Source organism: Fukomys damarensis, unplaced genomic scaffold, assembly GCF_012274545.1.
Source record: "Fukomys damarensis isolate Sample0158 unplaced genomic scaffold, DMR_v1.0_HiC HiC_scaffold_11, whole genome shotgun sequence".
NCBI classification, from domain to species: domain Eukaryota; kingdom Metazoa; phylum Chordata; class Mammalia; order Rodentia; family Bathyergidae; genus Fukomys; species Fukomys damarensis.
The window spans coordinates 44,184,140-44,207,669 of NW_022900923.1; the positions used below are offsets into that span (position 1 = coordinate 44,184,140).

The 23,530-nt window shown below is 48.9% G+C and overlaps 2 protein-coding genes across 2 annotated transcripts in view; one reads left to right on the forward strand and one right to left on the reverse strand.

Moving 5' to 3' along the window:
- Window positions 1-1,256: 1,256 nt before the first annotated feature.
- On the reverse strand, window positions 1,257-13,795 carry Ctse (cathepsin E). Its single transcript, XM_010613084.2, has 9 exons — window positions 13,632-13,795; window positions 12,874-13,018; window positions 12,207-12,324; window positions 11,189-11,307; window positions 6,796-6,995; window positions 5,107-5,226; window positions 4,066-4,207; window positions 3,879-3,977; window positions 1,257-1,992 (listed from the first exon to the last, which is right to left on the reverse strand). Exons 1-9 carry the CDS (start codon window positions 13,700-13,702, stop codon window positions 1,828-1,830), a joined length of 1,179 nt encoding a protein of 392 aa, XP_010611386.1. The 5' UTR covers window positions 13,703-13,795; the 3' UTR covers window positions 1,257-1,827.
- A 5,302-nt stretch (window positions 13,796-19,097) lies between these two features.
- Window positions 19,098-23,530, forward strand: part of LOC109117688 — a 15,994-nt gene continuing 11,561 nt past the window's right edge. The window contains exon 1 of the mRNA XM_019205867.2: window positions 19,098-19,257. The gene's annotated coding sequence lies outside the window, so the exon portion shown is untranslated. The remainder of the gene's footprint in view (window positions 19,258-23,530) is intronic.

Below are 23,530 nucleotides of genomic sequence, written 5' to 3' on the forward strand. Positions count from 1 at the left end.
GCAGTTTCCAGCTAAGGGAAGCGATCGAGGTTGGGGAGAGGAGGTGCATCTCATGGCCAGAGATTTTCATCTAGTTCTTCTGAGTACCACTATGTAACATCTCTTCACCATTACCGGAAGGCTGGAAGAGCCAGTCTGGGGACAGTCTGCGGGGCAGGGCAGAGGGACTCCTGGGAGCACAGTGTGCAAGTGAGAAGATGGGGATTCAGTTCGGTTGGAGTGGGCTGGATGGGAATGGAGGCCCAGCTCTGGAGTACCCTGAAAGCCCTGTCAACTGGGCGTCATTTGGTGAGCAGCAGGGAGCCCCTGGGAAGTGCAGACTGGGATTGGAGCCAGAACCCCGGAATATTAATCAGTCCAGCACTGGTGTGGGGGGAAGGAGGCGAGACCAGGATCAGAGCATCTGTTTGATGTTCTTGAAATTCCCATGGTGAAAAGCAACCCCTGGCTGTAGAAGCATCTGTGTAACAGGGCTGTTGTGAAGACAGAGTCACCAACCGGTTCCACCATCCGGCAGATCCGGTGTGACTCTCGCATTGCTTTTGTCTTCCAGGCCCGCTGAGCACCTGCAGCTCCAGGCGGCCCCTGTGCAGAAGGTACCCAGAGAGGATGAGAGAGGAGCACAGTGTGTCCAGACATGCCCGAGTCCTACAGACCACCAGGTAGCTCCCCTTGGCTCTCGGGGGTTTTGCTTTAGAGGGAAAGTTACACGTCCTTTTTACTCAAGGGCCTTTCATCTTTGATGAGGTTCACCCTCCCGAGTAGAGACCCGTTCCCTGACAGTTCTCCCCCGAATCGTAGTGTGGTTCTCGGTGATGGCCGGTGATCATCACCAACTGTTAGAACTCCAGGTAGGACGTTGGAGGAAAAGTTGTAGTAGATAGCGTAGGTCAACAACTTCAAATCCGTGCAGCAGTGTTGACGCTGCCCATGGAGAGGCACTTGGCATTATCCCCTTAGTGCCGGGACCCAACAGGAAGGACCTTGCATCACCCATGGTGAGTCTGCGCTTCCAACTCAGACCTCTGGGTGTAACTATCACCTCGTGAGAAGGATGGGCTCAAAGACCACGTTAAATGACACCAGCAAAATTCTGACTGTGCCAGCACTAAGAAGAAAAGAGGCCTAAGAGACATTTCAGATAAATGTAGGGGCTGGGGATTTGGCTCAGTGGTTCCGCCCCCTGCCGCACAAGCGCAAGGGCCCAAGTTTGATCCCCGGTGCCAAAAACGAAACAAAATAAAATACATGCAGCTTATGGATAGTGTTTAATCCCCGACTCCAACTAGCCTGCTGTAAAAACCGCTACCCATTTGTGAGACAAGGGGAGACGCTTGGGTTCTGATTATCTAAGGATGTTAGAAAGATTTATGGATAAAAAGATGCATTTCTTGGGATTTGCCTCAAAATAATCCAGGTATGTGCAGTGGGAGAGGGAAGAGGAGAGTGGTGTAGGAAAAGGGGGCTACTCATGCGTGTGGGGGTCAAAAAAGCCGGCTGGGATGCAAAGGAATTTATTGTTCTACAGCCTCTGCCTGTGTGTCTGTGTTCGGAGATTTTCATAGTGAAAAATCAACAAATGCAATAAAAAACTTAATTCTTCCATTATGATGGTGGTGGAGGTGGTGTGTATGTGAAGTGTGTGTGTGTGTGTGTGTGTGTGTGTGTGTGTGTGTGTGTTCTCCTGGTCTGTCTGGTGCTAATAGAAGTTGCAACTCTGGGAATATCTGCATTCTACGGAAAGTGACTTTTTAACCAGTGTAAAGGATTTCCAATTCAAGAGGCCCAAGAAGGGTCAGGTGGCTGGGAGTGCACCCGAAACCCTACTCAGGGGACTGCCGGGGCCAGCCCCACTTGGTTATTCCCACGGTCAAAGACGGCGTAAAACTGTCGTATGAAGACATCCCCCAGGATCCAGAGGGGCCCGGCTGGAGGCTGGATTTCCAGTCCTTGGAATCCAGGGCTGCAGACCTGCATCCCGTCAGCGAAGTCCTGGAGACAGAGAAAGACTTATGCGAGTGGCACGCGGGAAAGGCGGAAGGAGCGCCCCCTAGAGGCTTCCTGGGCGTTGGCGGCCGCCCGCACCGCCTGGCCCCGCCCTGGTGGGCTCTTCCTCCTGCTTTCTGCCTTCTGGCCCTAGTTGCCGCAATAAAGATTTGCCCAAGTTCATCATCTGAGTTCTGCCATCCTGAGAAATGTGCATCTGTTATGCCCCTCCACCCAACCACCCTTTTACAATTGGGGAAACTGAAATGCTATTGCAGGGCCGGATGAGAAAAAGAAGACAATGGCCTAAATTCTGGTTTCTTCAGGGCCAGGAATTTAGCTCAGTGATTCCACCACCTGCCTTGAGTTCAATCCCTGGTACCAAAAAATTAAATTATTAAATTAAATTAAATTAAAAACTAAAAATAAATAAATAAAATTCTGGTTTCTTTAGATCCTAGCAAAGTTCAGATCACTTTTTTTCCCCCCTGATTCTGGGTATCGAACCTAGGGCCTTCACACTCAGCTACATCTTCAGCCCTTTTCAGTTTTCATTTTGAGACGGGGTTTCACTAAGTCACTATATTGCCCAGCCTAGGCTTGTACTTGTGATCCTCCTGCCTCAGCCTCCCAGAATGCTAGGATTACAGATGTGTGCCACCATGTCCAGCTTCAGGCTATGTTTTTTGAAGGTAGAGAAGTTGCTTTGTAAATGGCTAGTCACTGCTATATTTTCTTGATATTTTGGGAAGAATCATGTAATTTAGATACAAGGCAAGTTGGTTTCCATTGTTTTATGAATATCACCTCCCCTGGCCTTGTTTTTTTAGTTTGGCAAAGACTTGGGATCTACAAGGCATGTGTGAGGTCTTTCCAGCGATCATTTGAAATTTGAGGTTGCTGATTGGGCTGGGGGTGGGAAATTATAGAAGGATCAAGGGGCCTTCGCCAAAGGAAGATATTACAAATTCAGAGTCTACAGTGCCCTTTGGGGATGGAGTTCCTGTGATGCCAGAGCTCAGGGGGTCGCCATGAAGCTGTATTTTTTATTTATTTAAAAAATTTTTTGGTACTGGGGATCAACCTTGTGCTTGTAACAGAACCACTGAGCTAAATCTCCAGCCCTAAAGCTGTATTTTAAAGCAAACATTTGCATCTGCTTGGACTGTCCATCCATAGTAGGGGCTTTGGGAAGGAATTAAAGAAAATCAAGACAGACGGATGAGCCTAAAGCCTTTGTTCTAAACCTCAACCCTCTGTTCTGCCACGCACACCCTGATGTGGGGCTGACGCTTGGGAAAAATCAGTGTTAAATGAGTTGCCAAAGGACTGTGACCCTAAAAATCTAGGCCAATGGTAGTATGAAGTGATCATAAGTTTCCAAAATGCCCAGGAATTCCCCTTCTCCCTCATCCTCTAAACTTGAGCATTTGCTGCTCCAGGAGGCATTTTCTTGCTCGAGGAGGGGTGTGATTGGCATGCTCAGGAATAGTAACCTGATCCCGGCCCTGCCCATGCAGCTCAGATTGCTGCCTCTCTGCATCCTCCTGAAGAACACGGGGTCTGAAGACAGACTCTCCAGCTGGACTTGGTGCTTAAGGGTATTAGAACTGTCCACTCTGGCGTCCCACACAATGCTACAAAGGCCTCCTTATACCACTTGTCCAGAGTCGCTGCAACTTCAGGGCGGAACCAGAAGGTAGAGTCAGCCTGGTGGCCTTTCCAACGTGGGCAGCTGTGTCCCTCTCAGAGGGGCATCACACCCACCTGAGCAGGACGAGTGGGAGAGGGCGGGAGCGAGTGCAGCTCTGAGTGCAGGCGACTGTCTGAAAAGGGTTAAGTGGAGGCGCATGGGGAAGGCTCCAGGACACCCACATAAGGAAACAGCTTACCATCAGGGTATAGGCAGTCGGGCTGAGCGTGTAGGGAACCCCGTTGATGATGAAGGTGACATCCAGCATCGTGTTGAGGTTGGCACACTCCACAGCGTACTAAAGCAGAACACGGGGCCCACTCAGGCTCCCAAGCCAGGCGGGCTCTCCCGCTCCTGTCCCCTCCCCAGCCTGGGCAGGCACTCACTTCTTCATCCACATTTGTGGCCCCAAGGGCCTCTTGCAGCTGCTTGATCTTTTTGGGGGGGCCGGTGATGAGGGACGTCCCTGTGTCCACGATGGCCTGGCAGCCCTCAGAGCAGAACATCAGGCTGTCCCCAACTTGGATTCTGAGAGCAAAGGGATTGCAGTCAAGCCCTTCCTTCAGGTTCCTGGCAATTCTGCCCCGGCCAGGCTCCAGAGGACTTGGGGCATGTCAGCAACGTCCATGGACATCTCTCCCACCACCAAAATACTTCTCTAGTGTTTTTTGAGGTGTTACAAAAATATACTGGTATCTTGAAATAGTTCTCTCTCTCTCTCTCTCTCTCTCTGAAATGAATGCACTCTGATATTTCCTACCATATTCCTTTCATTAAAAAAAATGAAGGTCAATATCCCCTACAATGATGCTGTGGTCTATACCGGAGTAAATCCCTGCCCTTTGAAAAGTCCTCCTGAGACAGTGAGTTCGAGACTTTTCACTTTTAACTTAAATGCGTGGTGCGGTGCAGGAACTGAAACTTGAATTACACGCCTTCGAATTCCTCACGGTCTAGCCCAGTGCTTAGGTCTGAAATGAGCACGGGGGGGGGGCACTTCCTCGATCGCTCCATCCCGAAGCTCAGTTTTAAGGCCTTCTGCTTCCATGAAACCCTTTAGGGTTGGATAGAAGCTGTCTTGTCCTTTGGCCTCTCCTCTGTCGGGGCCCTGACCACTCCCACCTTGCGCGGTAGCAATTTGTGTGCGAGCCTCGTCTTCCATACGAGCCTCAGAGGGCAAAACCCGAGTCCTGCCCACCTCCACGATACCGGTGTTCGCCGTCTGAGGTAGAGGCACAGCTCAGGTACAGGGTCCCTGGTCACTGGTGCCCTTTCTGCGTCTTTACTGGCGCCTCCACCTCCCACCCACGAATAAGGGCCCAGCATCCACCCCTAGGGACAGCAGTGTCACCCACCGAATCCAGTTTGAGTTGAACCTCTGGTGCGTTCTCCCATCAAATTACAACCGCCTCCCGCAGGATACTCACCCGTCCAAGGCAATCTGCCAGTAGGCTTGCTTGGTGACCGGGACCCAGTTCAGGCTTCCCGAGAAGTGGGCGGGATCATAGCCTCCGAAAGTCAGCTCGCTGCCCGAGCTCCCGGGGTTACTGCGAGGAAAGGCAGACTGAAGGAGCTGCCACACAAAGCGCCCCAGAGACCCCTCTCCCAGAGCATCTGCCCACAGTAGCTGGCGTGGTGTCTGGAGTTTCCGTCTTAGTCACTCCTTTGTGTCAAGACAAAGAAGCAACTGGACTCACTAGTGCTTGAATAGCGGCTGGGTTTTATTCGTATTGCAGTTTTATGTTCTGGCACCTAGCGCTATTCTGGGAAATAAGACTATAACAAATTCATTTCCACAAAGAAAGGGGTCAGAAAAATACAAAATTTAGGGCAGTGCCAGGCCAAATGGTAATGGAGGAGGGGACTGAGCATCTGTAGGAGTTTCCGGCTTCACAGAGGGGAAGGGGACACAGGGATTCTTCCTGTGTCACCTGTGTGACTCTCACCTCAACCTACCAAGGCTCAGGGAGACGAAGCTGCGAGTCATGGGCTGAAGTCGGGGCTCAGAGGATTGCGAATCCCTTGCTACTGATTGCTACTCATCACGCCTTGAGCTTCCCGGTAGGCTGGGAGGGGGCAGAAGTCTCAGCTGCAGCCGTGAGGGAGACACAGCGCAGCACAGCTAGAGAGAGGGAACTCAGGATGCTCCTGTGGGTGGGGACAGGGGAATTCCAGCCAGGCCTGCCTGGGAAAGACTCTGGTCCAGGGTAGGGAGGAAGATGAGATGACGACCTGCCTGGGATCCCAGGTCAGAGCACCTAGAAGCAGGGAGGTGGTACCTAGCTCTTTCTCGTGATTTTTTTCAACTATTATGTATAACCATTTTCGTGATTTGTGGCAATATATATATAATATAAAAGTTACTGTCAACTATTTTTGAGTGTCTAGCTCAGAAGTGCTAAGAACATTTTACACTGTTGGAAAACCAATCTCCAGAACCTTTGCATTTTGGAGAACTGAGACCCTATACACCCGTTAAACAAGAACTCTTCTCCCTCCTCTACTAGTCCTTTGCAACCACCATTGTACTTTCTGCTTTTGTGAATGTGATCACTTGAGGTATCATGTAAAAGCAGAATCATACAGCATCTTTCTTTCTATAACTGGGTTATTTTGTTTAGCGCAATGCCCTCAAATTTAATCCATGTTCTAGCATGTATCATAATTACTTTCCTTTTCAAGACCGAATAATATTCCATTGTATAGATAGACCACAGTTTGTTTATCCATTCATTAGTGTGCAGTTATTTTCTTGTCAGGTTGCTTTATAATCTTTCCTGCCTCCCCCAACTGTGTGAACTATTCTTTTTTTTTCTTGGCGTCCCAGCATTTAGCATCATGCTCGGCAGATAATAAAAGCTTGATATTAATTGTCTGAATTAGTAGCCAATTCCAGAGATCAAGAAATTCAACCCATTGCTCTAAAGTTTACAAAATGTTCATCACAACTATTTTATGAGGCAAATGCCATGCCCTCAAAATCCAGAGAGGTTGAGTGCCCAGCATCCCTCAGCTGGTAGCAGGCCAAGCCAGAACTTTGATGGCTAAGCTTCCTGGCCTATACTTTCTCCCTGGAGTCTTCACCAACCTAACCTGGTGGGCCGTCCAGGACTTACCTGCTCATGTAGACAGAAAACATAGGCAGGGCCACCAGGTTCTGGGCCATCATGTTGTCAAACACAGGGGTCACCCCGCCAGCAGCCAAGGAGGGGTAGCCCAGGCCCAGAATTCCATCAAACTCCGCATGTACAAAGGTCTGGCCCGGCTCTTTGACACTTTCTCCAAACTGCTGGCCAGCCACGGTGAGTCCTTCCACCTGTGGGAAAAGGTCCACAGGAGAGTTGAACAGGGGGACTGGCAGAGTCTCAGATTCCTGGTTTCTCCCCCTGTCCTGAAGCTAATTCTTCCTTTGTCAAGTTTTCTTGAAATTGGCCCCCAAATTGTCACCGAATTCTAACCCTCTTAATTTCTTTACCTAAATTAAAAGGAACTAAGCACTATACAGAAAGTGTAAGCGTATGGTTCAGGTAACCTAGTGCCAGAAACCAATAGACAAGACATTCTTAACCCCAGAAGCCCCTCCCACACTCTCAGTCAGCATTGATTCCCTCCCCAAGAGAACCACCCTCCCGACTTCTAACAGCATAGGTAGGTTCTGTCTGCCTTTAATTTTATACAAATCGAATCACCCACTATGATGCTGATATCCTGCTTCTGTCACTCAGCACGGTGCTTATTGAGTGCTGCTGTAATCTGTCCGTTCTCACTAGTATTCGATGGTATGAATCTATCACCGTATTTACCTAGTCTACCTTTCACGGCTCTTTGAGTTGTTTCCTGTGATTGATTACTATCACTAACAGTGATACTAATACACGTCACCTGATGAACACGTGTGTGATTTCTGTTGGACACATGCCTAGGAGTAAAACTGATCACAGAGTAAGCACACGTTCTGCTTGAGCGAAATATCACAGAGTTTTTCAAAGCAATGGTGCCCACTGACGTTTCCACTACCAATAATTTGACAGTTCTGATTGCTTCATGTCTTCACTAGCACTGGGTATTACTTAACATTCCCTAATGCTTTAGTTTTTTAATAGATAAGCAGAGGGTCACATTGTGATCTTATTTATATTTCCTGCTGATCAATGATATGGGATATTTGGATATCCTGTTTCAACGTAAGTTATCTGCATTTTCTTGTTGTTACTATTCTGAAACCAAATAGATCTTAATTAACAAAAGATACAGTTTTGTTTTGTTTTGTTTTGTTTTGTTTTGTTTTTGAGACAGGGTCTCACTATGTAATCCAGGCTGGCCTCAAACTCATGGCAATCCTCCTGCTGGGATTATAGTCAAGCACCATCATGCCCGGCAAGATATGAATTTTAATGGGATCAATTTTCCCTTTACTATTGGTGGTTTTTGTAACTTAGAAACTTTTTCCTACCCTGAGATTATGAAAACATTTCTCTCATGTTTTCTTCTAAAAGCTTAATTATTTTACTTTTCACATTTAGATGTTTGATTTACTGAAGTTTGAAAACATGACGTAGAAATAAGGATTCATTTTTAAATATTTAATACCCAAATGACCTAGCACCATTTAATAAATGTACCACTGCTTCTCCCACATACTACATTATCATGTTCACTGTAAGTCAGGTGATTGTTTAGGTGGTTTCTAGATTTTATATTCTGTTGCATTTGGTTATTTTTTATTCCTATGCGATTGTGATCTAAATTACTATAGCTTTATAATAAATTTAATATTTGGTAGTGTTTTTCTTCATCAAGATTATTTTAGTTTATTACATTACATCTGTATATACTTTAGAACCAGCCTGTCAATTGCTAACAAAAATTGTCTTTGTTTTGGTTGGTGGCTTTTGACTGAGGGAGGTAACATTGGATATATAGATTTTTTTTTATTTCTTTATAAAACTGAGTCATTTAATCTACAAACATGGTTTATCTTTCCACTTGTGTGGATCTCTAAATTTTATTCAGTAATGTTTTACAGATTATAAAGTGGAGGTTTTGCATATGTTTTGTTAAATTTACTTCAAACTGCTTGATCTTTTTCATGTCATTAGGGATTAAACCCAAGGCTTTCACATTGAGCCGCATCCTCTACCCTTTTTATTTTTTATTTTGAGAAAGGGTTTCACTAAGTCTCTACATTGCCCAGGCTGGGCATGGATTTGTGATCTTCCTGCTTCAGCCTCCCTGTGTGCTGGAATTACAGGCATGGACCACCACGTTCGGGTTAACTGACATCTCTGATGGTATGATAAATGATGTCATTTAAAAATCTATTTTCTATTTATTTCCTGCTACACAGAAATTCAGATGATTTTATATGTTGACTATAGCAACTCTACTAAATTTACTTACTAAAAATCCCTGTATTGTGTCTGTAGTTTTAAAAACATTTTTCTACAAATAGAATTTTTCATATGTTAATGGAGGTGTTTATATTCTATCCCAATCTTAGTGTCCTTAATTTATTTTTTCTTGCTTTATCACATTGGATAGGATCTTAAGCACAATATTAAGTAAAAATAGTAAGTATGTGCATTCTTGTCTTATCCTTGATCTCAGAGCAATTCACCATAAGTTTAAGGTTTGCTGTGGGCTTTTTGGCAGGTTTTTTAAAAACTTAGATTAAAGGAGTTACTTTTTGGTCCTAGTTTGTTAATAATTCCTTCAAAGTCATGAAGAGATGTTGAATTTTATCAGTGGAAATTATCATATGACTTTTCTGTTTTATTCCTTTAGGTGATAAATTCCTAGGAAGAAAGGACTCTTGTTGAGATATATTACCCTTTTCTATAAGATTTTATTTGCTAGTATGTATTTTGCTTAGAACTTTGGCATCTACAACTTAGGAGAGAGAGAGATTGCTTAATTCCTATAGTGTCCTTTGCAAATTTCATTATGGTTCATCAAAGTATCCTTCACTTATTGATTCTCTGAAGAGTATTATAAAACTGATGTTATTTTTTTTCTAAATGTTTAGAAGAATTCACCAGTAAGGCTACCTGGGTCTGGAGTATTCGTTGCAGAAATATATAAAATAACAGTCAATATTTATAATAGACACTTAATTATTATCTACTTTTTCTTGTGTTAGGTTTTTTCTTTTTTTTTCTTTTTTTTGAGACAGGGTCTCATTATGTAGTTGAGACTGACCTGGAACTTTCTATGTAGTCCAGGCTGGTCTTGAACCCACAGCATCCTCCTGCCTCAGCCTCCCAAGTGCTGGGATTGCAGGCATGCACCACCACGCCCAGCTTGATATCCTCTTATTTTAATGTCTGTAATATCCTCTCCCCCCAACCCCCATTACTGGGGTTCAAACTGAGAACCTTGCACTTGTGAGGCAGAAATGCTATAATATCCTCTTGTTTCATTGCTAATATTGTTAAGTTGTATTTTTTTTCATTTTTCTCAATTAGTCATACTAGAGATTTATCAGATTTATTATTTGTAATGAGTTAATTTTGAACTTTTTTGGTTTTGTTGTAGTATGACTTTTCTAGTTCATTGATGTTCTTTTTTTCCTTGATTACACCTTTCCTTCTATTTGGGGGGGTTTTGTTTGCTGTTTTTTGTTAGTGGTTTTCATATTGTTTATTTGTTGTTTGAATAGATGCTTAAATCATTTATTTTTCTACTGCAGGCCTTTTAGATTTTAATTTTCCCAGTAGGACTGCATTGGGTGCCTCCACAAATTCTGACAAGTGTTATGTACATAAGCTTGGAATTTAGAAAACTGGCTATCTGCAATTGTAATGTCAATTACACGGTGTACTTCAGAATGTAGTTTCCGACCTAGAGCTGCAGCCCGAGGTCTACGGTCCTGGCAGCAGAAGGAGAACACAGATATCAAGTGGGAGAAGGGTGAAATGGAACTGAGGATGCGGATGAGTAGGGACCCCTACTATTCCCCAGCTGCCCACACCTCCGTAGGAGCTGAGGCCGTTGTCACAGAGGGGAATGCACATCTGGCCCAGGAGCTGGAATCACTGAAGGGGAAAGCACCGGAAGCTGGAGTTGCCGAGGGCTTGGCTGCCTCCTCGGACCAACCAGGTTGCTGGCAGGGAAGTGGCACTGTAGGTTAGGGTCCCCTTCCCATGCCAGTTTCAGTCCCTTCCTGCTTTGCAGAGGTTGTTACAGCTACGGCTTGGAATGTAGCCTTTGGAAGAGTTATTTACTTTTATATGTACGTGTACAGTGTATTTTCATTCTACATAAGCGTTGTGCACAAGGCAGTGTTTCCTGTGGGAGACCCCTGAGCCAGCCCTCAAGGGCCAGGGGTGCTGAGCAGACAGGACCCCTGCCATCATCTGGGAAGGCTTCCTGGCTGCTTCCCCCTTCCCTAGAATCTAGCCCCACCTCCTTTTCCTGAGGCAGATCTGACACTGTCACCTAAGACCTCAGACAATGTTCTGTCCCCTAAGCTTCTGGGCAAGGGAGAAAAGATGAGGGGATCACACTCACAGAGACTTGGTCAGCTCCGATGATCCCCGTCAGGCTTCCGGTCCCGTACTGAATGGAGAAAGGATTCCCCACCTCACTGTATGTGTTGGACAGGGAAGGGTGGAACACGGGGTGCGTCTCTGGAAAGCAAAGACACAGCTCACTGCCTTCATCCCCACCCCAGAGATGCAGGGTCTCTTCCCTCGGCTCCCAGGGCCAAGCGGGGACCCGGAGGAAGGCCGGCCCCGGGGCTGTCCAGTGAGCTGCCACATTCCCCCTGGGCCACAGGTGTGGCCTAACTGGAACCAAATAGTTGTTCCTGGGCGAACCTGATTGCCCGCGATGACCTCATGAGGCACACCAAGATAAGCGCCATTTATCAGGCGCCAGAAGCAGTCCCAGGCGTCAGTATGGGTCAGAGCTTACCTTCAAAGAAACTTAGGGGTAAACAATTACCACTCCAGGAAATTACTCACCGCTCTGCCCAACCTTGGGAACACCTAGCTTCAGGACCGCCAGGGACTCTATCTCTGACATTTGTCCTTTGTAGCACAAGACATCTTTCTGCTCTGCTTTTTCTAATTCAGGAACCTCTGAATAACTCCTGCCGTAGTGGCCCACAAACACTAGCTCTGCGAGAGAAAGGCCACCAAGCCTCCCTGAAGGAGCTGAATGTCCTGCTAGCTCTCCCCGACCCAGAAAGAGTCAATCGAATGGAACATTCTCCCATGTTCCTTTGGCTGCTTCAAAGGAAGTGAGTCATCAATGTAAAGATTTCTCTTTTCAGTGGCTAATTTTCTCCCCCTTAATCCTGACCAGTATGAAAGTTGTTACCTTGTGTAGCAGCCAAATTTTATCTCTCTTCCTGGCCTAGCCCTATTTGAACAGCAAGCAGCTCTGGGCAGATCCGGAGATGGGGAAGACAAGCTGGGGTAGCAGGGAGGGCCAGTTTCGGGCCCATGTCCCCCACCCCCAGAGCACCAGACCTGACCCCACAGGACGGCCCCGCTATTTCCCATGAGCCTTTGGCCCTACTTACGGCAGGCTGGGCTGGTACAGTAGACAGAGGGGACCCAGAGATTGGAGGAGCCGGTGTCGAAGATGACGGTGAAGTTTTGTGGTGGGGAGCCGATGGAGATAGTGCCAAAGTATTCCATCTGCAGGAGGAGAGAGAGGAAGGGGGATGTGGGCCGAGGGAGGAGAGGGTGTTCAGCAGGGGTCCTGGGCTTAGAGCCATAGGCTGGTGTCTGTGGGCTAGAGCTTACAGAGCTCAGGGAAGAAAACGTAAGAGGACCAGAGAGAGGGCCGTGCGAGAAGAACTCAAGCCAAGCCCCCAGTAATGGGATTCGATTTCACTTGCATCATCCTGATTTTCCTAATAACATCATGGGGAAGGCAGGGGAAGCAGACCCACTTTACAGGTCAGGGAATGGGGGCCGGAGAAGTCAAGTTCTTTGCCTAGTGTCAGAGCTAGTAAGCTGCCCAGCGGAGGGCAGAATCGAGGTCCTTCCCTTTGGGGTGCCCGTCACCTTCCCCCCTCTTCTTCTGCAGAGAGCTCTACGCATGGGAGCCCTGGGGATCAGACCCCGTGAATTGTCCAAGCAGCAAAATCTGGGAGGGTCTTCAGCATTGAGGCCGGTGCGGCTCAGGCCAAGCCTCCCTCCCTCTCCCGCCTCTCCCCGGCCCCCCATCCCAGGAGGCCTCACATCCAGGTAGTTGATGAGGGGCTCATTGTCACTCTGGATGGTGGAGCACTGGTCCAAGTCCAAGTTCTGGGATTTCCAGAAGTCAGTGAGCTGGCCTTGGGCCTGCAGCTTCTTACGGAGGGACTCACGCCTTTTGAGGGGAACCCTGTAGGCGAATCCCTGTGTGAGCAATGGTGCAGCCCAGTTTCCCTCTCCTCCCCACCCACTTCTCCTGCGTTAGCTCTGAGCTAACTAGAGAATGACACAGGCGGAGACCTGCAGGGTCCCCCTTGGCCTCCAGCTCACCACTCTGTCCTGCAGATTCTTAGAATCCCGGTGTGGACACAGCTCTCACTCCTGGCGGTGGACTCTGTGAGGCCTTCTAAGGCATGAGATGCAACCCTCTCCAACTTTACCTGAAGCCCTTGGAGGGCTGATTTAAAGGGACAGAGGAGCTCTTGGCGACAGTGATATCAGCTATATTTAGGGGAAGTTATTTGAAGGTTTTGAGCAACAAACCACAGTTGTAGGCTCCTGCTCTTTTGCAAGCCAAGCAGTGCATCAGCGTAGGGCCTCCACTACAGGTGGGGCCAGGGGTCGACTTGCCGGATACAGGAGATCAAGGCCACGCATCAGGTGGTCATCGGAAAAGCTCCCTACAGACCGTGCAAGCCCTCGCGTTCTGCTCCTCTCCCCTCCCCCCCCATCACCTTTCTTCTCCCAGGCAGCCCTGCATTGCTGGGGGGAGGGGTCCCCAGGTGCCCGGGCCATGGCCTCACCTGTGAATGGCTCCCAGGGCCTGTCCCGGCTCCAGGAGCACCAGCAGTAGCAGCACGCATGCCCTCACCATGATCTGAACAGCAGCCTCTCTCGCTCTGCCGAGGCCTGTCTCCCTCCTCTTTCTTCCTCTCTCACAGAGCAGGGGAACCAACTCTTCCGGCACTTAAATCTGCCCTGCCCTGCCCGGTCTGAGGACCCAGTGATAAGGCTGACTTAATAGTCGTGCCCAGAGCAAACAGCATGTGTAACGAGCCAGTCCTTCTCCACCCTGCACCGCTCTGTACTGCAAAGGGGTGTCAGTCTGGGGTGGAACTTGGGAGTCCATGCGGTCCCAGGCTCCCCACCCTATGTTAATTGGGACATGTCCCAGGACACTTGGAGGTCACTGTGGAGCTGCTACCATGCGCAACAGAGCTGAAGTCTCCCGAGGGACAGAGGCCCAACAGTCCTGTGCGTGGCGGGACTGTCGCCCAAGGAATGAATCAGTCTGTTTTCTCTGTATTTCTTATTCTGTCCTCTGTCCTCTTATTCTGCCCTCAGATGCCCCAAAGGTGGCTTATCTTTCCATCACTGGGGAGAAGCAGAAGCTAGCAATGCCCCGAAACCCCAAAGGGGATTTGTAGGGACGACTTTCCCATCCGAAGAACTTGATGAATTGTGTGGAGAACACAGAGAGGTCAAAGTTCTGGGGTTTTTCATCTTTATGGAAATCTACTTGACATTTCTGGACCCACAAAGTCTTGGCTTAGCTCTTCTGGGATCCATTGAGGGTTGGTGAGGAGACAGGGGCTGCCCCAAGTGCTTGTGCTGGCTCTCCAGGGCCGCCAGAACGAAGCACCACAGGCCGCATGGTTTAAACAGTAACATTTGTTTTCCCGGGGCCTGGAAGGCCAAGGTCCAAGGGGAAGGTGAGGCCAGAGCTGATTGTTTTCAAGGACCTTCCACACCTTCCCCAGATCTTCCTTCTGTGTGTGACTGTGCCTCAATCCCCTCCCTTTGTAAGGACACTGGCCACATAGGACTAACAGCCCCTAATGACCTCATTTAATCTTAAGGCTTTTCAAAGACCCTAACTCTGAATAGGGTCACACTTTGGGGTGCTGAAGATTAGGACCTCAACATACGCATTTTGGGGGATGCAGTTCAGCCCATAAATAGTGCCAGGGGACAACAGGATCATCAATAGATACCCAAGGCCAAGGCCAGGTGGGGGCTGAAGAGCTCGGGGCTGAGTTATCTCACCACCAGGAAGACTCTTTCCTTACCCGGACCCAGGGCAGCAGAGGCCCCTGTCACTGCCACACCTGCCCATGCTTTGACCCCTGACTCGCGGCAGCCAAAGCTCTTTGGCAATTCATCCTCTTCCCAGGAGCCCGTCTCTGTCTCTTTGACTTTTCAGCACCAAGCTCTGCTGTGATTGCCTCACACCAGTCAGTCCTGTCATCCGCCAATTACTCGGCCTGGCCTGCGCCGGCAGGTGTTTAGAAAGATTAAATATGCAAAATAAGGTATCTGAAAGTGCCTGCAAAACTACAATGTGCCGTAGAGACCAGAGATCTTCACTACAAAAACCTGGAGCTGGAAGGCTTCTTATGGACCCAAGGCAAACCTACGCACCACGCACAGCAATGAAGACAGAGGCACAGGGAGGAAGTGACAGCCAAAGAGCATGTGGTTCATGTGTGGCAGAGCTGGGACCACGTCCCGGGCCTCCTGACTGCCACTACAGATCGACAGCATCCTTATCGCTCAGCTGTTAAAGTGAGCAGATCGAGCCCCCCCGTGTCCCCACCTTCCCGACCCCTCCTCACCTCCATCCTGCCTCTGTTCCCTGGGAGGCAAGGATCTGACTGGTCCAGGCTTGGAGCTGACACAGCCTGGCCTGTCTTCTAGGAAGTGCAGGGGCTGGCTGGATTTTGGGAGGTCTGACAAGGTTAGGAGCAGTGACTGGGGACATTTGTCAGAACTAATGATGAATGGGTCACGTCCTGTCTGTCAGGAGCCGCTGATTCCCAGGCTGCAGCTGAGAATTGCTGTCGAAGATGTGACCTCTCTCTGGGCATCCAAAGCTCCCGGTTTGTGTGTGACGGTGCGGACATGGCCTTTGAGGAAAGGCAGAGGGAAGATAGCTCGGGTGAAGGTGGGGCACGGTATGGGCAAACACCCAGAATTTCAGCATTGGGCGAGGAACTTCAGGGAGAGAGACCCTCGGGGAGGTGGTAAGAGGCTGGCGTTTGGAAGCCACTGGTGGTGACACTGTGCGATCAACTTCCCTCTGCTTCAGCCTGCAGAGGTGGATTAAGGAGAGGACAGTTGTTCAGTGCTCTGTGGAAACAGCTGTATCAGAGCTTGACAGCACTGGGCAGATGCTCAGGAGGGGCTCATGGGAAGACAGCTCAGGATGGCGTGCTCTGATGACACAGCTAGCTCCTGGTAGCAAGGGAGCCAGTACTATGTGACCCTAGCTCTGGTCATGGTCAGCTCTGCATGAGACTGTTCCAATCCTTTTCTGTTCCGAGTTGATGAGGAAGGAAAATCCACCGTGCTGTGTGGTTCAGTGGGAAAGGGCTGGGCAGAGAGATCTGGATCCAGCCTTGGCTCAGCAGTAACTGGCTGTCTGACTGCAGGCAGAACACTTCTCTCTGAATCCAGTCTCCTTGTCTGCGAAGTGAAGGCGTTGGCTGCATGATAATAAAAAGGAACATCTGGGGACATAAGCCATGTGTTAGGCTCAGAGTGAAGGAATTTGCAAGCAGTAGCTCCTTTGGTTCGCACACCAATCCTATCAGTGGGTATTTGAAAGGCCATTTTACAGGTGAGTAACGGAGACACAGCAGGTGTAGGTAACTTGCATAACGTGCCGTATTCAGGATACGAAGTCAGGTTTACCTGACTTTAAAGTGGATGTCTGTAAGCACAGCACTGCTTTGGGGGAACTCTAGGGCCCTAATTCTAGGACTTTTGAGAAAGAGAGGAAGAAAGAGAGAATTGTAGAGTCTTCTGATTGTAAAAAGAGAAATGCGGAAGGAAGGAAAAGGAAGAAAGGGGGAAATAGAAGGGAAAAAAATGGAAACCAAGCTTGTAAATAAGAAGGGGAAGAGGGTGGAAGAGAGACGGGAAGGGACTGGGGGAAAAAGAAGCGAGATGTATCACGTATCAGACTCGCTAGGATGAATGTGAACATTGAGTACATCTAACACTCACCAATAAATTAATTTTTTAAAGGCTGAAAAAACCCCGCAAGTGTTGTGCCAGCGTGGTGTGGATGCGGAGCTCTCTTACAGGAAAGCTTCTCGTTGCCTGTGCTTTGTGAGCATTTTCTGTGTTGCCTCAGGAAGGGTCATTACTGAATTCCTTAGTTTGATTGGTCCCACAGCTCCTTCGGTTCCACCCTGGAAAAGTGACTTTCAGGTCACCAATTGCTACAACACAGCAGAGCCCACAGGCAGCTGGGAAGTTTCTCCTGAATTTTGCCTCTGTGTGCGTGTGTGTGTGTGTGTGTGTGTGTGTGTGTGTGTGTGCACACGTGTCTCTGTGCCTATAAAGCTGGAAGCTTGCTCCTGAGCCCAGACTTTGGAAGCAGACAGATTAGCATTTGAACGCGAGCTCTGCCACTTACTTAGCAGATGGCTGTGTGGCAGCAAGGAAGTTTTGGAGCCTGTGGTTCTTCCACCATCAGGAGGAAGGACAATTTCCCTGGAGAACGACATGGGAATCCATGCTGTCTAGGTGACACCAACCCAGAGCTGCCTCTGGCCAAGCCCTTAGTCCCGGGCGCTGGACGGATCACAGAGGCAGGGCAGGTGCCTGGCTTGGACCCAGTACCCTCTGATACTACACATTGCTCTGGGTTTTTTAAAGGTAATGGGCCCAGCCACCAGACGGGATTTATTCAAAGTCACAGAGCTGGTAATAAGGGATCTGAGCTCTGGCTCAGGGAGCTGTTCTGCACGTCTGTGATGGTAGAGATCGGCAGTTCATATGTATGCTCCTGTTTGTATTAACAGGCTGAAATACACGCTGAAGGTCATTACTCTTCTGTGTATCCTACCTGTCCTGGAAAATTATTAAGGCTTCTACTGAGAGTCCTCAGGGAAGTACTCAGGCTTCAGATAGGCTAAAGGTAGAATTTCAATCTCAGTCTGTCCTTCAGTGTGAATTTGTTTCCACCGCTGAAACCTCTTGTCTTGCTTCTAGTCTGTTAACTGCTCTGGAAACCCACAGAAGAAAAACAAACTAAAGTTGCAATTAAGAGTACTTCTATTCCAAGACGCCAAGACTGACTGACCTTTCAACAGGTTGAATCAGGTTCAGCAAGCTTCCAAAGTGAGCCCCCTTTTCAGGTGTCCCTCTGACCCCTGCTGGGAAAGGTTATCTCCCTGTAAAAACTGTGTAGTAACGTCTGCAGAAAACCTAGGGTCACCTTCCACCTTTAGGTCTTTACATCTGCAAAGCCTCTTTTGCCATGAAAAAACATTATTCATAAATCCCTGGAATTAGAAATGAACACCTTTGGGGGACCAGAATTCTAGTTGCTAACTACATTGAACTACTTTTGAAGAGTTCAGTGACATGGGCAGGGGATTTACCTCAGTGGTGCCGTGCTGGTCTCACAAGCACAGGGTCCTGAGTTTGATCCCTTCTCTGTGTGTGTGTGTGGGGGGATCAATAACAAAAGAATGACCCGAAGCCTTTATTTTGAGCCCCTGGGCAGAGAGTAGTGTGTTTGCTAAAAGCAGGGTTCGGGGAGCAGAAACAGGTCCGAGAAGGGGAGAATCAAGACTCCAAGCCAGTGCAGTGACCTCTGAGAGGCTGGCAGACCTTCCAGGGGTGTGATCAGGTTGACCCTAGAATTCATAGGTGCCCCTAAGACAGACATTTAGGAGACATCAGTGGTTAAAGCCCTGAAGCTGTCACTGCTCTGTGGCCTCCAGGCAGGTGAAGGAGAAAGAAGGAGTAAGGAAAGGAGAGGGGGCAGAAAACTACACACACACACACACACACACACACACACACACACACACCCCTTCAGAGCCTCCCATAATTCAATGCGACTCTCAAATCCCACTGTCTGTTCCCTGGAGGCAGGTTGCCCAGGGTTATCTAGGGTGCATTTTAAAGTACAGGAAGATACCTCTGTCCCACCTTGCTTAAAATTCCATCTTTGTCCAGTCCTTCTCTAGAGTGAGGCATCATCCTCTTAGCACAGCGTCTGGCAACAAGCACTCAACAAATATTAGCTACTTTTATTATTCAGCCTTTTCAAAAATGGCCGCGTCTCTGGGGAAGATGGTCAGTCGTTCCTTAGTATGAATTAGTTTCTCAGCATGAAGAGTTAGGAAAGAAGCTTGGGCGGGGTTGCAGAGAGAGGAAAGGGTTTCCAGAACAAGCAAAGGCATCTACAACAAATCTTGATTTCTGGTTTTGCTGAGGCTCACGCTTGCAGAGCTCGAAGATGGCTGGGCTGTGGCAGAGGAAAGGAAGAGGCTTTCAAGGGAGGGGTGAGGGGAGATGCTGGGCCGGTGCAGCTGGCAGTGAGAGTCGCGGCCTCCACAGCATGGTCCACTCCTCCAGCTGCTACCACCGCTGCTGCTGCTCCTGCTCGCTTGCCAGCCGGGGGGACAGGTAAGGCTTCTGTGCAGGCCGAGGCTCGGCTCGGCGCTCAACAACTAGGCCACACACTGAGAGGCCACACACTGAGAGGTCTGACAGGAGATTTTATTACGGAAGGCAGGTTAGGGAGAGAGGAGAGAGAAGAAGAGAAGAACAAAGAAAGGAAGGTCCTTGTATGGGTTTTGGGCTGGGCTCTTGCTTATTTATGAGGAATGGGCTACCTTTAACCTATCACAGGCCAGGTTGTCCTTTATGGGCTTGGTCCTGGAGAAACAGGTTTAACCTCTCCAGACCGCTGTGGCCTTGGGGGGAAGGGAAACTAAAGATAAGAGCACGAGGTCTTTAAGAGCCAAGAAGCACCAGGAAAATGCAGCCTGTGATGGGGGGCAGGTGGTCTAAAGGGATTAGAGATCGCTGGAAACAACGCTGAGGTTGGGTTCGCACCTGAGGCTCACGGCATGAGGCTCCTGCTGTGGAATTAGGGCCTTGGGGTGCGAGCTGGGATCCCACGGCTGCTGGGTGACACCTGGCCCACCTCGGTCTAAATCCCAGGTTGCAACGCCTGTCCCTGGGGGCCAGGGCCCACGCTCTGGGCAGCTCGGGGGCTGACCAGAATCAGTCCACACCTGTGCTGTCCAGCGTGGGGACAACTTGAACTGAGATTGCCAGGGGCAAACCCACAGACTCTGAACACTTAGTAGCAAGGAAGTGCAAGATACTTTGCTAAACTTCATCCTGAGTATGGTTGGAATGTTTTGACATATCAGGCTAAGTAAACTAGACTGCATAAGATTTATGACACCTGTTCGTTTTTATGTCTATGAGTCCTTTATTATCAGCGTGGCTCTCATGGTGTTTCTCTCTCACGTCTCTGACTGGAGCCGCCCTGCTTTCCCTCTGCCCTCCGCTTTTGCTGCCCTTAACCACTCACAGACTGGAGGGACCCCTCTCCCTGGGCTTCCAGAGTCCCAGGACATTTTATTGAGTGCAGCAGGCTCTCTGGTGTATTTGCCTCTGTGGACTCCGGGCTGTACCTTTCAAACCCGCCGCTTGCGCTGTTCTAGCCCCAGCTATGATTGCCTGCACCCCCGCGTCCTAGGGTAGGATCATCCGGCCGCTGTGCCTGTAGATTCTCTTTAACTGACCCCCTACGCTACCGGCCCTACAGTGCATGTACGGAATTGATATATTTTATTTTAAGACAGGGTCTTGCTGAATTGCCAGGTGAGACTGAACTTGTGGTCCTCCTGCCTCAGCCTCCTGTGCAGCTGAGGTTATGGGTTTGAACCACGGCACTCATCTGAGAACCCCCACTTCTCAGCCCCTCTCTGGTGGGATCTCAGGGCCAGCAGAGCATCAGCTGCCTGTAGGCAACCTAGGTGATGGGCTTTGGTTATTGATTAGCAAATTGTTTCGTGTTATTAGGATTTTTACTTAGCATGTATATTCCAATAGGAAGAATTAGTGCTGGGTACTGATGTACGCTGGATCAGTTCTCTAGGCTGTGTGAGGAACCAGCCCAGGTGGGTTTAGAGCACTTGCATTGTAGTCCCAGTGTGGTTCCTGCTTACTGAGTGGCCTAGGGTACATGGTTTCACTCTGTCAAACAGGACCTTCACACACACCACACACACACACACACATACACACACACACACACACACACTAACAGGACCTTTGCAATCTGTGACCAGGACCTGCTGGACAGGGAAATGGAATTTGGTTGTCCTGGTAGCTTACTGCCTAAGGGCTTACATTTGGACAGACTTTTTCTAAATAAGAGTGTATTTCAAATCATCCTCAGAACTTGTTATTTCCTGGTGTTCAGTGTCTGCTGAGTGTGCTGCTCACCGTGCATTGTGGGTGGGCAGGAACAGCTCAAGTTCATTTCCAAGGATTTGGGGCCTCTGGTGGCTGCCGCTTGGAGGTGGTTTCCAGAGTGGGTCTGCAGGCGCCTCCTGGGCGTTGTGGTCCGGCATCTCTGCTCTGACTCCAGCAAAGCCCATGGTCCATTCAGCAGACAAAACGGAAGTGCGGGGCTCCTTCTTCAGCCTGCTCACTTATCCTCCCAAAAGCTGTTAATTTACAAGAGCAGCATCGGAGACAGGAGTCTCCTCTTTAAGATTCTGGCAGACTATTGCCTTTCAAGCTGGATACAGAGGTGCAGCAGGTCCAGCCTGGCCCTTCCCGGCCACAGCTCTGAGCAGTCTAGGGCAGTTAAGGGCCCTCTGACCCCCAACTCAGGTCAGACCCGCATCTCTTCATTCAGTGCCTGCTGATTGCTGCTAAGGTGGCCTCTGAAGATTAATTTTTCTGATGAGTTGTCATTTCTTGTTCTAAATCTCTGGAGGGACAATTTACGTGTCCTGCAGTACTTATTTCTTCTAACCAGATTTTGGGCCAAAAAAATGATTTCTGTTTGTTCCATTAGGCTGAGCCATCAGTTAATTCACTACGAGTCTTTGAAGCTTGATGCTAAAAAAAGAAATGGGTGAGGGTGTATTCATCTTTTATCTACCTCCCTTTGAAAGGGGACGGGGAAAAGGGGCAGAAATAACTGTTTGTAAGAATCTGAAACCCCGTTTTTAATGTTTCCATTAGCAGCCAGCGCTTGCCTGTTCAATGCATTCCAGAACTACTGGTCAAGAACCCTGCCTGACATTGTACAGCTGTAAATAAAAGGAAAGAAAATGTTTTTTATGAATAAAATCCCTGTTGAGTTACTTCAGGAAAACAAATGAACAAACAGGCAAGCAAACTCCTTAAAGGTCTTTCAACATATCAGCCGGGAAGATGATCAAGGCATACAGGCTGCTTTCAAACTAGCTCCCTTACAGAAATCCATCTGGCAGGCTCCTGGTTGGTAGCCTAGTCTTGCAGGCAGCTGTTTGGGATGAAGGAGCCAAAGTTGTCTTTCTGTTTGGTCAGCTATAAGCCCCCTCTTCCAAAAGATCAGGACCCATGGGAGCTACATCTGAAAAAACAAAAGCAAAAATGATGGCACGCTTAACAGCCTGAGAGCATAGTACTCCAGGAACAGGGTGGCATTTTCAGAACTACTGAAGAACGTTTGTGAGAATCCCTAACTGGGCCAAGAGCCTTTCAAACCAGGGAGCCCACAGCAGGCCCTCAGTAAATGCTGCGTAGACAGACTCGGTGAGGAGCGAGCTCTTTCTGACTTGGCCTCCTGGCTGGACCCTCTCGCTCTCTCCTAAAGCTGCTTCTGAGGCCACAGGAGGAAGGAGCAGGCCCCATGGACTCTGCAGATGGGAGAACGACCACACAGGCCATCCCTGTGTGGAAGAAGATGTGAAATCCTGTGGGCCAGGCATGGCAGTGTTTTCCAGGGCTGCTGGGTCAGCGGTGGAGATGAGGGAGTGGACGGGGACAGAGGATGGACAGAGGACAGTTGTTAGGAATGGTGTGAGCTTTCACTGCAGCCCAAGGCTCTGCGGACCTGAGAAGGCTCTGAGAGGATCAGTTAGATGCTGGACTCCCTACCTCCCTCTGGATCATCCACGAGTTCTTCCTAAGAGCAGCACAAATAGAAATAGTCCAAGAGCCAGGTGCAGTGGTGCATGCCTGTAATACCAGCAGTTGGGAAGCTGAGGCAGGAGACTTGCCATGGAGTCAGAGGCCAACATGGGCTACATAGTGAGACCCTGTCTCAAAACAAAGCAAAACAAATGGCTGTAGCTCAGTGCAAAGGCCCTGGGTTCGATTCCTAGTAATACACACACACACACACACACACACACACACACACACACACACACGACCAAGAAAAGCTGTGATGGAGCAGTAGTTCCCACTAGGGATGGGGTGTTGGGTGCAGGATAGGAGGATCTGAGAAGAGAGCCCTGAGTCCCTTGCAGGCAGGATATGTTTCCGGAGCTGCCAGAGATGTTCTGGATGGCGCTCTGCCCTTCACAGTCTCCCATCTACATTACAACATCTGTGACTTTTACATCTACTCTGCACACAGCTTTGGATTTGAAATCAGGATAAACATAAAATGAGCCCAAGGCGGCACCAGATGACGGTGCCGTGTAGGGAAACGTACTTTACTATAGAATCCGGGGAAGGCAGAAACAGCCCAGGTCCATCTCATCACACTTTAAAAGAGATGCGCTGCAAAGCCGGGCGCAGTGGCCCACGCCTGTAATCCCAGCCCTCGGGAGGCTGAGGCAGGAGGATCGCTGTGAGTTTGAGACCAGCCTGGGCTACATAGTGAGTTCCAGGTCAGTCTCAACTACATAGTGAGACCCTGTCTCAAAAAACAAAA